We start from the raw sequence: 14,736 nt of genomic DNA, 5'->3' as shown, positions 1-14,736 counted from the left end.
GATTGCTTTTCGTAACGCGGTGATTGTCTATATTGTTTTGGAGTCACTGAGGACTGCAAAGACAAGCGTCGGAAAGGAGCGTCCACTAATCGACACACGTTACGTGTTCTCCATAGCCACATTTATTCTCGGCCGCCAGGGAGAACAAAGTACTGACCGAAAGAGACGAGCATGATGACGAAGTGGAATTGGTATGGATCCTTGTTAGCAGTATCGTCATGCTGTTATACCATTTGGAGAGCCTTGGGAAAGCCTTCGCTTCAGTGCCGCCGTGCTACACGACAGACATGATGCGACCTTCGCGACCTTCTTGGTCTCGGAGAATTGTTATTGCTCGCTGGATAGTAGTGGTATTAGTGAGCTTTATACTTATACTCACCTCCATTGACGGCATTCCTTTGTGGTCATGGAGTGCAGCAGATGAGTATGGACATGATCTTTTAACAAGGGTGTGGTGGTCTAGGTGGTCCTTGATTGACGAATGGCAAACCGTGGCATACCTTGAGGATGTTATTCTTGCTGCGTTTATGTGGTCACCTGCCCTCGCAGATAAGCTGGATTACTATACCACGAATGCTTGAGGATCAGTGACAACATTAGGAACTCGCGTCTCGTCTGGGACCCAAAAGTTTGCAGAAAGCACTGACTATCTGTGAATTCAAGTCTCTGGCTATCACTCAGTTTGTAGCAAAGGAGGGATTTTCCATGGCGCAATCACTCGTTCCCATAGCTTCATAAATTCCAACATCTTACGCTTCCCCCTAGTTCCTCCGACTATCATGAGCTGGCCCATTTCGCCTGGGCCCTCAAGCCGACCCAAAGGCACCATAGCTGTAGGGTAGTCTGCTAAAGCGGCGACTGCGCAAATTGAACAATCCCCTGGGCCAATGATCATGTCAATTTTGTTCTCTGCTAGAGCGATGTGAATCCCCTGTGTGAACTGGCCAGTCGCCTACCATGGGCTTTTGTAGCAGCAGCGGTTTCATTGGTCATCGTTGACTTGAGTGTCTGAATCAGAAAATCTACGAACTGCGGCCGGATCTTCTTCATATGCGGAATAATGACGAAACGAAGGAGATTTTAGTTGATACTGCGCAGCAGGCGTGGGATCGATTAGAACTACGGCATCTCCAGCACCTATCTGAGACCATCCCACGTCGTGTTGAGGCTATCATAGAGTCCCAGGGCTGGTACACCCCTTATTAGCTATATAGATTTAATTTCATAGAGTTTTTGGACCGGCAGAATATTAGCTAATATAGGTGGTGGGGCCCAAGGGGGTTCAAAAACTTTTGTCGTGTCACTGGAGAATACTAAATTGGTACACTTTCTCTATTCTACAAGACGACGCCTATGTCACGCGTTTCATACTATATATACCAAGGAGCCTCGGACTAGGGATGCCAACGGGCTATATTAGCGGAAGAATAATTTCTAGCAACATTGATCTAAAGTGCTTTAGATTAAGCGAATATGAAGATAATTCGTGCTGTAAATCCGTTTTAGTATATAAAAAACTACGCTGTCCTGCGCGCCGTTTCGGGCGGCCTTCACGAACTGAGACTAGATAGCAGTTTTCCTCCCACTGTGTTTCAGACGGAGCCTGTACGTAGCTTCGTAGCCTCAGCCCCAGGCAGAATGGGTGGGTGTGTGGGAGGTGATGCCCAAAACGGTGTCGCACGCCTGTTGCCACGGCCTATTCCCACCGGCCGAGTCCACAATGTGCACATGCTTGTGTATGCCTGGTGGTGCTATTGGCAGGTACGGGGGATGATCTGAACACGAGGTCAAAAACATTTTTTTAGTAAAGCAAAGACCTGTGAATCCCCGCGTCATCACTGCCTACTGGCTCCTCCGAGCATATAAGAATTTCTCTCGCCTCTCTTAGCCTTCACTATGCAGACCTTTGGCCTCATCTTCAAGGAGCTGCTTCCTGCGCAATATCTCACTGAACCGCGTCTTGAGCTGTTCCGTCTCGTGCTTCTTCTTCTGACGGCTTTTGCCTGCTGCCGCCCGGTTGCGCTCGAGGTACTTCTCGCGCTTGCGAGCCTCGTACGCGCGGGCGCCTCGTAGATATTCCGCGGCGAAATCGTACCCCGAATACAGCGACTCTGGCCGGTATCTGGGGAATGAATTATTGTGTGCCCGATGTCCCCGTTGACAAGCACAGGTTCTCTGCCTGGATTGTAGGCCCAGTGTCTCTTGTTTTTAGAGATAGTACACCGGTATGTATTGTCAGGATGCAAGTGCCAAGTTGCATTATCTCCCATGCCCCTTATACAGAGGATATAATGCCTTCATCTACGTCCCCGCATAGAATATCGAGGTCACCTGCTGTCGCCAATCGCTTCTGCGAATCCCTTCAGCCGAACTGCGGGGTTACATTCCGCGGACATTCCTCTCCCTCCTTATCCCCATCTCATCAAATCTGATGTTTAAATCTTGTCTTCTTTCCCATCCGGGGTCAGCACGACGATGGCCCCAAATATGGAAGCCAACCACGTCGAAGGATTAGCCGGCCAGGCTACTACTCCCACGGACACAGACAGCCCACCTAACCACCCCAACCCCTTCTCACTCAAATGGACCATCGGAGAGAAATGGTGGCACCGCTCAAAGTTCGTCGCTCTTACCTTAGCTTCCGACAGTCCATGTTGCTGATTGTTTCCCATACCAGTTACGCGGGCGCGCTGCTCTTCAATACCGCCGCTTTTATCCTCCCCGCGCTATACGGAACACTAGTCAAGATCTGGATCGCGAAGATCAACTCCTCGCTCGTTGTTACGACGGACGTGTACACGTACATCGGGACCGTGGCCGAGGTTATAAATGAAGGCCTACCGCGCGCAGTATGGGTAACCATCGCTGATAAAGATACACGATCGCTCAAAGCTCGACTGGGACTCGCGTATACATTGATTGTTTTCCAGGCGATTCTGGGACTACTGATGAGTATCATATTTGTCGGCGCCGCCCGACAGTTCTCATCGACCTTTGTACCGCATGATGTCCGCGAAGCAAGTATTACATATATCCGCATAAGCGCCTTCTCAGCTCTCAGTTCCGCAGTCGAAGTTGCTGTCTCGAATGCCACGCGAGCACTGGATCAGCCAGATGTCCCGCTAGTGATTAGTTCTATCAAAGTCGTGATAAATATTATTCTCGACTTCCTAATTGTATCAACATTCCACGTCGGCACCTGGACGCCAGATATTAACATGCAAGCTGGGATTCGGTTAACGTGCGACATGGTCGCTGCCGCCTCTGGTCTACTGTATTTCCTCTTCACAGTTAGTTTCAGGCGGAATGCAGATGCGCCAACGATTCGCGGATTCCTCGTTCTACTCAAACCTGGTTCGATAACCTTCATCGAATCCGCCGTCCGAAACACGCTGTACCTCTGGCTTGTTGCTGGTGTAGTCTCCATGTCGGCCGACTATGCAACGGCATGGGGTGTGTTTAGTACGATCCGGTGGGGTCTGATTATGGTTCCTGTACAAGCGGCGGAGGCCACAACGCTTACGTTCGTGGGACACGCTTGGGGGAAGTTAAAACAGAGGACAGATATGCAGCGCTGGTCGTGGCTGAGCCTATACAGTACAATCAATCCCTTTTCCTCTTGTGAAGATCGTTGCAGGAGGGCTGATTCGCGCAGTGGTAATACGGCCAGCCCTCCTCTCCGTTGCTCTCGTGCTCACGATCGAAATTTTGTTGCTAATCTTCATGTCTCTATATGGCTGCGAGTCCTTCGCCTTCTGGCTAAGCAACTCCCGTCCGGTCGCGAAGCTTGTCGAGAAGATGTGGAGGACCATAGATTGGTACGCTCTCTTAGCCTTGGTCTCCCTCTCACACATACCCATTCACCTTTTGTCATGACCCCCTAACATGAGAATAAGGTGTTACATCCTCTACGCAACATCCACGCAGCTCTCCGCCATTCTCCTCGCCACCAGAACGTCATGGTACCTTGCTCAATCACTGATCTCAAACGTCTTCTACGTCCTCCCCTGGGCAATTGTGTGTCAAGTTGTGGACCTCAATCAGACGAACGCGTGGACGTATCACAGTCTTGTTTTTGGAGGCAGCTTGGTGTTTTCGTTTGTCGAAATTGTTATTGTGGACGGAGTTTGGGTTTGGCGGTTTAGGAGGGGCGTGTTGGGGGTTGATAAGGATCTAATTCGTGCTAGTTTCTCGGGGTTCTAGGGGACTTTATTCCTCTCCAGTTTAGCATCACAGAACCAGATCTAGCAATGGAGACTAATTACTGTGGTCGTGTTCGTTGGTGTCTGCAGCTCGTTGCCGGTCGTGACATCCCAGAGTTTGATGGTCTTGTCATCAGAGCCCGAGGCCGGGGTTGATCGATTAGAAGAGAAGGTCATCGAGTAAACCGTATTCAAGTCGCCCGTGAGCGACTAGGGTTCCTGCTCTAACCAGAAGAATCAGGTCGCTATACCTTAATTCTATCCCATTTTGTTTAGCTAGTATGCCACTCTTTCTATATAGCATTCGCAGTCCAGGGCTAGCCAGGCAATATCTCTGCAATTTTTACATTACTAGTAATACACTCGCGCAATATATAGCTGTTAAGGGTACATACAAATTATAATTGCGACCTTTTTGCTTGACTAACCATTTAAGTGATATCGACTATTTTAGCATATAAATCAACGTATAATACTCGTGTCCTGCTACTTAATATTGGTTTCCTTATTATCAGCGTTGAAGAAATCTAGTTGTAGTCCTTCGTCGTCTAACAAGCGGGCTACGTCGTCATGAAGCGTTAGGTGTAACGACCATAATTTCGCACCTTTGCGTCCCTCGCGGGGCATTTTGAATCTGGAGGGCAGAGTAGGGTGTCAATAGGCTTGTGTTAAAAACTCGGAATACGCCCTTGGATGGGCTTGTGATAAACAATTGCCTAGAGGCAGGAGTTGGACATCCTGAGAACAACGCATCGCCGCCACAGCACAAGTTGATTGGTAGATATGCTTCATGTGGTGTAACCCGTATAGGTGTCGATGCAGGGTGGCTCAGGAAGTTGGTGGAAAGGATGAGGTGGAACCAAGAGAAGGGGTGGATACTGGCCGCTCTGCCTAAGCTCGCCGGAAGGAGCCATTGGAGGTGAAGGGGAGCAGGGATTCACGTTTCAAGCAGCTATGGCCTATAGAGAGGCTGGCTATGACGCCCCGCGCTCTTTGGCTTCATCTTGCATTCCCGCTCGTTACGATTTCGATGGGACAGCATCCAACAACGGACTGGTTTGAAATTGTGGATAACTGAAGAGCCTAGACTTTATACGCAAATGTACTCCTAAAACCTACTTCTATGCCACCCCATCAAGTAGCCCATCCGCCCGCTTTGAGAATCGACTGTACGTGTCCTCAAAAGTCTCATCCTCGCCGACGCACATCTTATAGGTGATTCTAGCATATCCCTCTGCTTGACTTGCTAGATCAGGAGCTAAATCGCAATACGCTCTGCAAAGAATCATCCAACATCCAACAAGTCCATCCAGCATCAGACCCCATTTCATAACGTGTAGAGGCGCACCAGGAGTATGCGGGACTCCCCCGCCTTCAAGTACATACCCGAGTGACTCTAAAGTCTTCAGTGCAAACTCAACAGTCTTCTCCAAGGCACCCTGCGCGGCGTGAGCCACCGCTAGACTCAAATACGCCTTCGAGATGCCGAGACGCGGGACTTGAACGGCTGGCTTGCGATACGTCTCCTCAAGTTTAGAAATAAGTTCCTCAATTCGAGAAATAGCTGACTTTGGCTTGCGGGACTTGCTCAGGGCCTGAAAAGCATGCACCAAGTCCGCCGTGAGCCTCCTTCGCTTCATCAGATCACCCTCCCCCGTCTCGGTGGAATCTTGACAGATCACGCAGTTGCACTGGAAGCCCCAGTGTTTCAAATTGGGTGGTTTCGTATTGGAAGTGCTGTCCGAGGGTTGTGTGTACCAGAAAAACAGCTCGGTATTCGCAGGGAGATTCTGGGTAGCCCGGACGATCATCATATCACCAATAAACGAGCGGTGAACGTTGCTGTAGCAGGAATGGTTGATGTAGGATGCTAGAGGCCAGACACCGCAGGAGTGGAATTTCTTGTTCTCAGTGGGTTCTAACTGTGATTTTGCGCCTTTCATAGTGTGTATGTGGGATTCGCGGGAGGAGAGGGAGCAGCCAAAGCAGTTGAGTGACATTATACGCTCGATGAGAAAGCTAAAGGTGTTAGCTCTTTCGTTAAGATAGAATGTATCCAGTGTTTAGAACTCACGTGTCTACGACAGGTGTACCGTCAACTTCTGCGATATCAATAGGATGGTAAGAACCGTGGTAAAGGTCAGTGAACATAGACATAAGTGACGGATTTTTGTAAAGTTTCTGTGCGATTAAGGCAATAAGGTCCGCCTGAGTACCCATTGTGACGGTGTTTGTTTCCGTGTTCATCAAGATCGAGACGCTGCTCGAAGCATTGGCGGCGTCGTCATGGAATGCATGCGCTAAGGCTTTCTCGCAAAATAGTAGGTCACCGGCTTGAACAGCCTCTGTCGTGAATAGGCCTCGACCACGAGACTCCGTTGACCTGACAGACACAGGACCGATGTACGTTGCACGATCAAGGAGCGGTGGACAACGTTTCTTTGCTTCTAGTTGCAGGTACTTGAATGGGTATTTCGCAGTCTGCTGTTCTGCAAGTCGTGCAGTTGCGCGATTAAACTCGACTTTAGCGGTGTGGTTGCTCGGGAACGTGGCACTGAGCACTTGGTGGACTTTGCAGGATTCTTCAAATCTGGCGAGATGGTAAAGAGCCTGAGATTTGCGGAAGAGGGCTTTTTCGGAAGGTTCCTGGTCTGATAAGATAGTTTCGAGGTCGTAAAGCGCCGCGTCAAATTGGTGAGTCTTGAGATATGTAAGAGCCCGGTTGAGCCGGATTATTAGGGCTTCATTGGTTGTTGGGGAGGAATCTAGAGCCTTTGAGTAGCTATATTCTGATCAGCTTCCTTCCGAGTTCTTCTTCCGCAGATGCTCACCAATCAATAGCAAGATAGTACTCAGCCTTGTTAAAATGGTTGTTGCCTTTTGTTTTGCAACAGTTGGCCGTTGTATCCATTCCGTGCTGACCTCCCCATGACGACGGTACTAAAGGGTCATGACTTGGGAGAAATCGAATGTCAGAGAGATGGTCAACTCGAATTCCGTAATTTTCATCGGCCATAATCTTCAAGTAAGGTTCCTTCACCAGTATCGTTGTTCCTTCGACAAGCCGGCCATTGGTCGAGATATCTTTCTCCTGATTGTATAATTGTAACATGAGAACGTCTCCCCTTTCATCTTCAACCACGGCCATCACCGCAGTCATTCTATCGCTCGGTGTGACTGCTCTTAGCAGAATGTAATATCCACGATGGTGAGTCTCGAGTGCGAGTTCATTGATCATTATCCTTTGTAGAGTACTCATAGCAGCGACAGAAGGCGGGTAGGCCGGAGGCACAAATGAGGAGCGAATCTCACACAAGTCAGTAGGCCTATTACTGGCCATCATCCGTTGAAACATGAACTGCATTATAATTTCATCACGAGACTTGGTGGGCTTGAGATGCTGGCCCTTGCGGGACTGGGCATTTCGGAGAGTTTGCTTCTGTTTCTGTAGATGCTGCGCGTATTTCGATACCTGTGAGACATCGTGAGTGTCCATATTGCAAAGAGAATCAGTAAAGCACTGGCGAATTTGATATCAAACACCCTTCCCGAAAAAAAAGACGGTTTTCTTCTCATGACAATGAGGATTAATGTCTGTGAGGAAGAAGACAGATGAAATGGATGTTGGGCTGCCAGAGCGGGGAAGTGGGTGTTACACAGCAGGAAGCACGTAAACAGATTGTATTGGTAGACTTCCATACACCTGTTGGCCTTTGAGGCTAGAGGACTGTGCCCAGCTCTCCCCTTTACATCCTGCGTGTGGTTTGATTCTGAACCTTGGCATTAAAAGGGTTGCGAATCGACGTGCATACGCTAGCGATAGTAGGGGTCAATGCGGATTCTGATCAATCCATATCACCTCCAAAGGAGACATCTTAGCACTTGGTGGAATGAAGATGGTGCTGATTCGCTATTACTCAACCTTGTCCCGCCGTCTGAAGGCATTCTCCAGACGGCGTTCAAAGGCCTGTAACAGTGTGGGGGCAGCGGCCGGCGGATTTTCTTTAAGCGGGCACAACGAACACAAACCGCAGACCCCGGACGGGGCTCCCAAATCAAGGGCCCGACAACCTGTCCAGACCCTTTAGCAGCCTCGTCCTACGTGCGCTTAGCGCACCAAACACACGATAGCTTTCTTGTCAGCGCCTGCTGCTCCCAGTCTTACCGAGTGATACACTTACTAGGGGGCCAGGAGGCGGAGGAGGGAGCGGAGAAGGAGAACAGACCGAGGCCTACCACGTATAAATCAGTTGTTCGAATGCGTCCCGACAGCGGAACTATGGGTACTCACCTTGGTGAACAAAGACCCAGCTCCAGAAGGCGAGGGCGGAACCCAGAGAAGAGGAGGAGGAGAGGACTGCCATAAAAGTCAATGCTGCATTCTGAATGCCCTTGGTGACATGTACGAGTTTGACTTTCATTGGCGCTGTCGCCGCTGCGCTTTCGGTGCGCGAGGAACAGTCACGGGGCACGTGTCGCTTTTGGTTGTATGTGAAGAATTGACCTTCCTTAACCTGGGTCTCCCCACTCTCCTTTTTCTTGTCTCGTGCTGCCTGCATGCTGTTGTTTTGGCAGTGGTACTTCAATGGGGACGGGCCAGTAGAAGACTGGTTTCCAAAAAGGCGATTTCTCCCGCTTCTCATCTTCCCATTTACGCTTGGTGTTGGCTTGTTGGCCAGCGGGAGACGTCCCTTTGCCGGAGACCCGCTGGAAAATACTGTCTTGTCGGCTAGTACGGCTTCTTTCTTGGGAAAGCATGTTTTTGGAGCAAGCGCTTTGCTGAGTGACGTCGGTCATCGTGCACACGGCTTACCGTGCGGGGGATTGATCTGCTTTTAGATGTCCTCGCTACGCGTGTTGAAATCGAGTTGTTCACGAAAAGCGAGATCGTCAAGGGCTTTGATGGTGCCCAGAATCTCTCCTGACAACGCGGGTCGGTCCGCACGGCCGGCCATTTGATCCACGTGGCGACCGCCTACCGTCCGTAGTAGGAAGTTATACGATGTTGTCGCCTTCCTTTCAATTCCGTTCCCGTTCTGGGACCACAGTATCACCAAGTATCATCAACATTTAGGAATCGACAGTTGTTTTAATTCTATTGGAATCAGATATTGATATTCAAATTCGGCTTTACTTAGTTACTCTCAGATTGCTCCTTTCAACCAACCTACTAGGGCGCTTTTGTCCCTCCTAACCTGGCAGCATCTTGAACAGTCTTTGTTATCAAGCAGCTACACAGCATGCCAGGACACTGAACGACAAGGATATCTCTTCCTTCGTTCCATCAATCCAATGGTAGCTGAGGAAGATATGTAATGGCTGCTTGTCTCAAAGTTTAGGAGCCGAAATTAGAGAGACGAGGTCCCGATATCGCTTCAAAAACTAGGAGGTCCAAGGAACGAGTCCCTTGCTTCAATCGTGCATTCAAACATTACCTCTTGTCCCTGTCAGTCATATCTCGTCAAGAAGTTCTCGTCTTACCGCTGTGGTCTTAGCGAAAAGTCCGTCAAGGATTGAATGCCCAACTTCCATCGAGCTCTTGGCTTGGAGCTGAAAATTCAGCGTTGCGTCTTCCCTTTGCCAAGTGTTGAATGCTGAAATCCCGTACGGTGAACCGAGTGCGACTCCTGGAAATACACATACGAATACGCATACGTCCTGGGGCCTGGGACCGACTCGACTCTGCTTCACGTGGAACTGATTCACCATGTCCTGAACTAAGCTAAAGTTCTTGAAGGCGTCTGGTTGCAAAGAAACTGAACTGAACTGAACATCTTCCGCTGGGAATCTCCAAAACGCCGTCAAGCGGGAGGCTTGAGTCATGGCCAGTCATGGGCCATGAGACAACTCAGTTCTTTGTGGCATCTCCGCCGTCGCTTAGAAACGGACCGAAATTTAAAGTCTTGGCCGATTTGGGGAAGTTACTTTTGGAAAAGAAACGGGAGAAACATCAGCGCCCTACCCCGCAACGGTCTTATTGAGCAAATCACATTCGAGACGCAGTGTTTTCCCTGTTCCAGATAAGCATGCGCGGAAAATCCTCGCACGCCTTATCAAACAGGACATCGGTCGCGCCCCTCAGAGGAAAATCGAGCATTTGGCCGGGGCAGATGCTGTTGCTGTGGAGTGAGACGCTGTGCAAGCGGGGAAGTTGGCCGCTCAACGCAAGCCGTGCTCGACAGCGAGCGATTGAGCGATTCCGCGATTGGGAACTGACATTCTTGTATCGCAAGGGATTTGAGGGAAGATTGGAGTTGAGGCGTATGGCCAAAGTATACTGGGTCCAGGGTTGAAAATTCCAACCTGACAAAGTCTTTGAGGGAGCCGAACTGAGAGTCCTCGAATATTGGGGAATCGGCATATGAATTATCGAAAAACGAGAGCTGCAGGACTCGCAAGCTTCTCCATCCACAAAAGAGTATTTCATGTAGTTGTTGAGGACATAGTTGATATGCCCCTGTGACACATACGAGCTCGACCTTGATCGGCGCTGTCGTTGCTGCGCTTTCGGTGCGCAAGGGACAGTCGCGAGACGTGTATCCCCTAGACAGGTGTCGACCATCATTGATGTCGGTGACGGATTTCCAGTTTTAAAATGAGAGTTGGCCAGCGTCATTGCTCTGCCACCTCCTAATATCACTTTAATTATTTCTTCATTTCGCTTCACTGATTCAATTGCTCTTTCCTAATATGGCTATCATGAAGGCCTATTGAAGGCCTTCTTGCAGGTATAAATATTGCAAGATAGCCCTTCGTCCGCAACTCTCCGCGCGCTTAGTCATCTGAATCTCACGGCTGCTCGCACCTCCGTGGCTCATAATCTGGCTGACACACACCGTCAGCGTTGGGGGACTTCGTTCCGCAATGCAAGACACTGTTGTTCCAAGCTGCGAATGTTGGATGGCTACTAGTACTGTAGTGCTTGGCATTCCACACTGCACGACCCGATTCTTCCAAGCTGTAGATGGAACCTTGGAAACTGTTGGTCCAAAAATTTGCTGATGACTCGTGCGGGATTCAAACGCGCGAGTATTATGTTCGACCTCGACCTCGAGCAAGTTGTTATTGCCCAATGGGGAAGAGACGAAGCGCTCATAACTGTGGGAAATCGCCGCTCCACGAGCAAGGGTCAACCCATCCAAGGTTCCGAGTGAAGAGCATTTCAAGCTGACACATGCTTGATCCCAGGAAGGTGATGCAGGATCACTCTTTCCTCAACACCACGACCGACGCCCCGAAACAATATCCAAAGACCTCTCAGAAAAAAGGTGCGTTCAGCCCGGGGTTCCTCATTCCCTTTTGGCTTTTCTCCATTGCCAAGTATTTTCGAAGCATAACAGATTGAACGCTGACTGAAATGGCGTCCAAGTCATCGAGATCGTCGACGAAAAAAGGTCACAAAAGCCGAAGCACGCAGGGCAGGTCCATAGATTTCACCAGCTTTTCTCAAAATCATTCCGGGACGTTTTCTCCAGTTGCGAGAATAACCGCCCAGCAAGCAACCAGGATGATGTGTTAGATGTGCCAAGAAGATGCGCATCATTGCGCTCATGTTATGAATAATGACGAGGACCTGACACGATACGAACTTCCAAGTTTGGACACGGGCCCTGTCTTGCATGATTGGTCACGAAGGATTCACAACTCCCGTGATCATCAATGTGCTGACGCGATGGCGTTTTGGCGCTAGTGCAGGGCTTGAGGCGAGTTAAGAACTGAGGCCGAGCCTTGGAAGGCTTGTCCAAGAAGCACGAAGAATAAATGACTGCGATGGGATGGTTGATGCTTGTCCCACACATCAACTGCCAGCGATCCCCAACTTCTTGGGGATCGGCCGATGGACATCTGCTCAGGCGCCACGACTCTCCGGACTTCTCTCTCGACCCTGGTGTCTCCAACGAAAAGCGCGAGATTCCATGGTGAGGCGGCGGTCTGTTCCGTCAACTTAGCGTGGGCTCAAGCGTGGCTAACCGATGTAACAACATCCCTGGAGGGAACTCGAGATATGCTCACCCATTGGCTCATGTCTTGCACTGTCCGGCGGGGTTGCAAAAGCCGCTTCACACAATCAACTCTCATTGCGCGATAGGTTACATTGCCCATCCTGGCCAATATCGCGAGCCCCCCTTATCTGAACCGGCTGCTTAAAGCCTCGCTTCTGCTGGCTGGCCACTCTTTTGTCAATCATTCCCTTCTTGAACGTCTTCTGTCACGATGGCCTCAACAACTGCCGATAGGGACCTCGCTGTGGCATCTGAAGACCTCGCCGTCCAGTCTGGAGATGCCTCCAAGGAAATCCCGAAGTCACCCCAGATTGATGAGGACGAGGTCCACGACAGCGAGAGTAGCGGCTCATCTCGCAAGCCGACGGACGAAGAGCTCCTCACTTTGCGACGAGTATCGGGGCGTATTCCCTGGAACTTGTTCACGATTGCCTTTGTCGAACTCTGCGAGCGCTTCTCCTACTACGGCTCCTCGGTTCTCTACACAAACTTCGTAAATCGCCCTCTTCCTCCAGGCTCGACCACGGGCGCTGCTCCGGATGGTCTGCCGGGCGCCCTGGGCATGGGCCCTAAGGCTGCGCAAGGAATCAACTTGTTCAACCAATTTTTTGCCTACTTGACGCCTCTTCTCGGAGCTTGGATTGCTGATGGCAGGCTCGGACGCTTCTGGACGCTCCACCTGGCAATTGGTATCTCCACAATTGCCCACGTCGTTCTGGTTGCCTCCTCAGCACCCACCGTCATTGTCGACCATAAAGCCTCTTTCGGGGCCTTCATCATCGGCCTCTTGTGTCTATGCGTTGGTACCGGCTTCTTCAAGGCCAATGTTTCCCCACTACTCGCCGAGCAGAACGAAGACGATGAAATGCGTGTCGAGGTCCGGAATGGTGAGCCCGTCATTGTCGATCCTGCTGTTACCAACAGCAGAATCTTCCTTTGGTTCTACTTCTTCATCAATGTCGGCTCCCTGTCCGGCCAGATCAGCATGGTGTACGTGGAGAAGTACCGCGGGTTCTGGCTTGCCTTTTTGATCCCCACGATTCTCTTCTTTCTCGCCCCCGCGGTCCTCTGGTCCAACCGCCGTAGGTACCGATTGACGCCTCCTACTGGCTCCATTTTGTCCAAGTTCTTCCGCGCCGCCTGGTTTTCCCAAAAGCATTCCCCAAGCCTTCGCAAATTCGACTGGGACAACTCCAAGCCGTCCCACCTCCTCCCAACTGAGCGACCCGCGTGGATGACCTACGATGACGCCTGGGTTGACGAGATCCGCCGTGGCTTGATGGCTTGCAAGGTCTTCCTCTTCCTCCCGGTCTTCTTCCTCGCCTACAACCAAATGACGGGAAACCTCACCATCCAAGCAGGGACCATGGAGCTCCACGGCGTCCCGAACGACATCATCCAGAACCTCAACCCCATCTCCATTGTCATTATGATCCCCATCATCGACCACGTCGTGTACCCGGTCTTCCGCAAGTTGGGCTTCGCTTTCACCCCGATTCGCCGAATGACCACCGGGTTCTTCATGGCCTGTCTCGCCATGATCGCCTCCGCAGTCATGCAGTACTACATTTACAAGAAGAGCCCTTGCGGCTGGCACGCGAATATGGTCATTGACGATGTTCCGTGCGACCCAGCCCCGATCAACGTGTGGGCCCAGTGTCTGCCCTACATCCTGATCGGTCTCGCCGAGATCCTGACGAACGCCACCTCGTACGAGTACGCGTTCTCCAAGGCGCCGCTCAACATGAAGTCGCTCGTTATGGCCATCAATCTGTTCATGACCGCCATCTCCTCGGCGATCGGTCAGGCGTTCACGCCACTCTCTGACGACCCGTTACTTGTGTGGAACTACACCGTTATTGCTTGTATTGCGTTTGTCGGCGGGGTTGGGTTTTGGTTCTGCTTCCGCCATCTGGATACGGAGGAAGACAAGTGGAACATGTTGGCGAAGACCAAGTACGTTGGGAAGGCCCGACCTGCTCTTGATCTTGAGAAGGACATCACCCATGAGCAGTAGGGTGCCTTGCGTTAAAGCTTATCCTACATCTGGGTTAGAGTCCAGCTGGAGTCACAGACCGTAGCGCCTCTTGTCTAGGTAGCTTGCAGCGAAGAGAATCAGGATACTATGTATGATGCTCCCATGGATTCGACTGATCGTATCAAAACCGCAACGGCTTATGGAGGCTATTATTGAACACACGCTAAGGTTCTTGTCGATATGATGGGAACACTGGTTATCCTGGCATTCAATATAGACGATGATCTATCATTCGCTTTTATATATTGTCGCACCACGGCATGATTAGAGCTTAGCTATTCCAAACACTTTCTGGCAACAGGCCTCCGAGCTTGTGCTCCTCCAATCTCGGTCCGCAGCGATAGGTTCCGGAAGAATCTCGGGCCGACTGGCCGTTTGTATGAAGGCCGGTTCGATAAGAGAATCTGCATGGAAGATGCGGAAGAAAAGGTCGCCAAAGAAACATCATGATCTAGAAGATAGGGTAGAGGCTCTCATATTTCTTTATTGGCAG

General features: G+C 50.6%; 5 protein-coding genes across 5 annotated transcripts; 2 read left to right on the top strand and 3 right to left on the bottom strand.

Moving 5' to 3' along the window:
* Nucleotides 1-2,475: 2,475 nt before the first annotated feature.
* Nucleotides 2,476-4,203, top strand: BJX67DRAFT_382246 (uncharacterized protein; the record flags this gene model as incomplete). Its single annotated transcript, XM_071033198.1, has 4 exons — nucleotides 2,476-2,618; nucleotides 2,678-3,597; nucleotides 3,656-3,818; nucleotides 3,897-4,203. The coding sequence occupies 4 exons, from the start codon at nucleotides 2,476-2,478 to the stop codon at nucleotides 4,201-4,203; spliced, it is 1,533 nt and encodes a 510-aa protein (XP_070885126.1).
* A 1,120-nt stretch (nucleotides 4,204-5,323) lies between these two features.
* On the bottom strand, nucleotides 5,324-7,698 carry BJX67DRAFT_382245 (TPR domain protein; the record flags this gene model as incomplete). The annotated part of the gene is made up of 3 exons (XM_071033197.1): nucleotides 5,324-6,221; nucleotides 6,277-6,984; nucleotides 7,034-7,698. The coding sequence occupies 3 exons, from the start codon at nucleotides 7,696-7,698 to the stop codon at nucleotides 5,324-5,326; spliced, it is 2,271 nt and encodes a 756-aa protein (XP_070885125.1).
* Nucleotides 7,699-8,296: 598 nt separating this feature from the next.
* BJX67DRAFT_356677 (uncharacterized protein) lies at nucleotides 8,297-8,908 on the bottom strand. Its single transcript, XM_071029412.1, has 3 exons — nucleotides 8,494-8,908; nucleotides 8,384-8,434; nucleotides 8,297-8,333 (listed from the first exon to the last, which is right to left on the bottom strand). The coding sequence occupies exons 1-3, from the start codon at nucleotides 8,843-8,845 to the stop codon at nucleotides 8,311-8,313; spliced, it is 426 nt and encodes a 141-aa protein (XP_070885124.1). The 5' UTR covers nucleotides 8,846-8,908; the 3' UTR covers nucleotides 8,297-8,310.
* A 1,174-nt stretch (nucleotides 8,909-10,082) lies between these two features.
* Nucleotides 10,083-10,753, bottom strand: BJX67DRAFT_356674 (uncharacterized protein). Its single transcript, XM_071029411.1, has one exon. The coding sequence runs from the start codon at nucleotides 10,627-10,629 to the stop codon at nucleotides 10,189-10,191; it is 441 nt and encodes a 146-aa protein (XP_070885123.1). The 5' UTR covers nucleotides 10,630-10,753; the 3' UTR covers nucleotides 10,083-10,188.
* A 1,366-nt stretch (nucleotides 10,754-12,119) lies between these two features.
* On the top strand, nucleotides 12,120-14,368 carry BJX67DRAFT_148576 (POT family-domain-containing protein). Its single transcript, XM_071024751.1, has one exon. It carries the CDS (start codon nucleotides 12,417-12,419, stop codon nucleotides 14,220-14,222), a length of 1,806 nt encoding a protein of 601 aa, XP_070885122.1. The 5' UTR covers nucleotides 12,120-12,416; the 3' UTR covers nucleotides 14,223-14,368.
* Nucleotides 14,369-14,736: the final 368 nt, after the last annotated feature.

Source organism: Aspergillus lucknowensis (assembly GCF_044049455.1).
Source record: "Aspergillus lucknowensis strain CBS 449.75 chromosome Unknown BJX67scaffold_27, whole genome shotgun sequence".
NCBI lineage: Eukaryota > Fungi > Ascomycota > Eurotiomycetes > Eurotiales > Aspergillaceae > Aspergillus > Aspergillus lucknowensis.
Note: the sequence above shows the minus strand (reverse complement) of the source record. Positions and strands in the feature narration are given on the sequence as shown.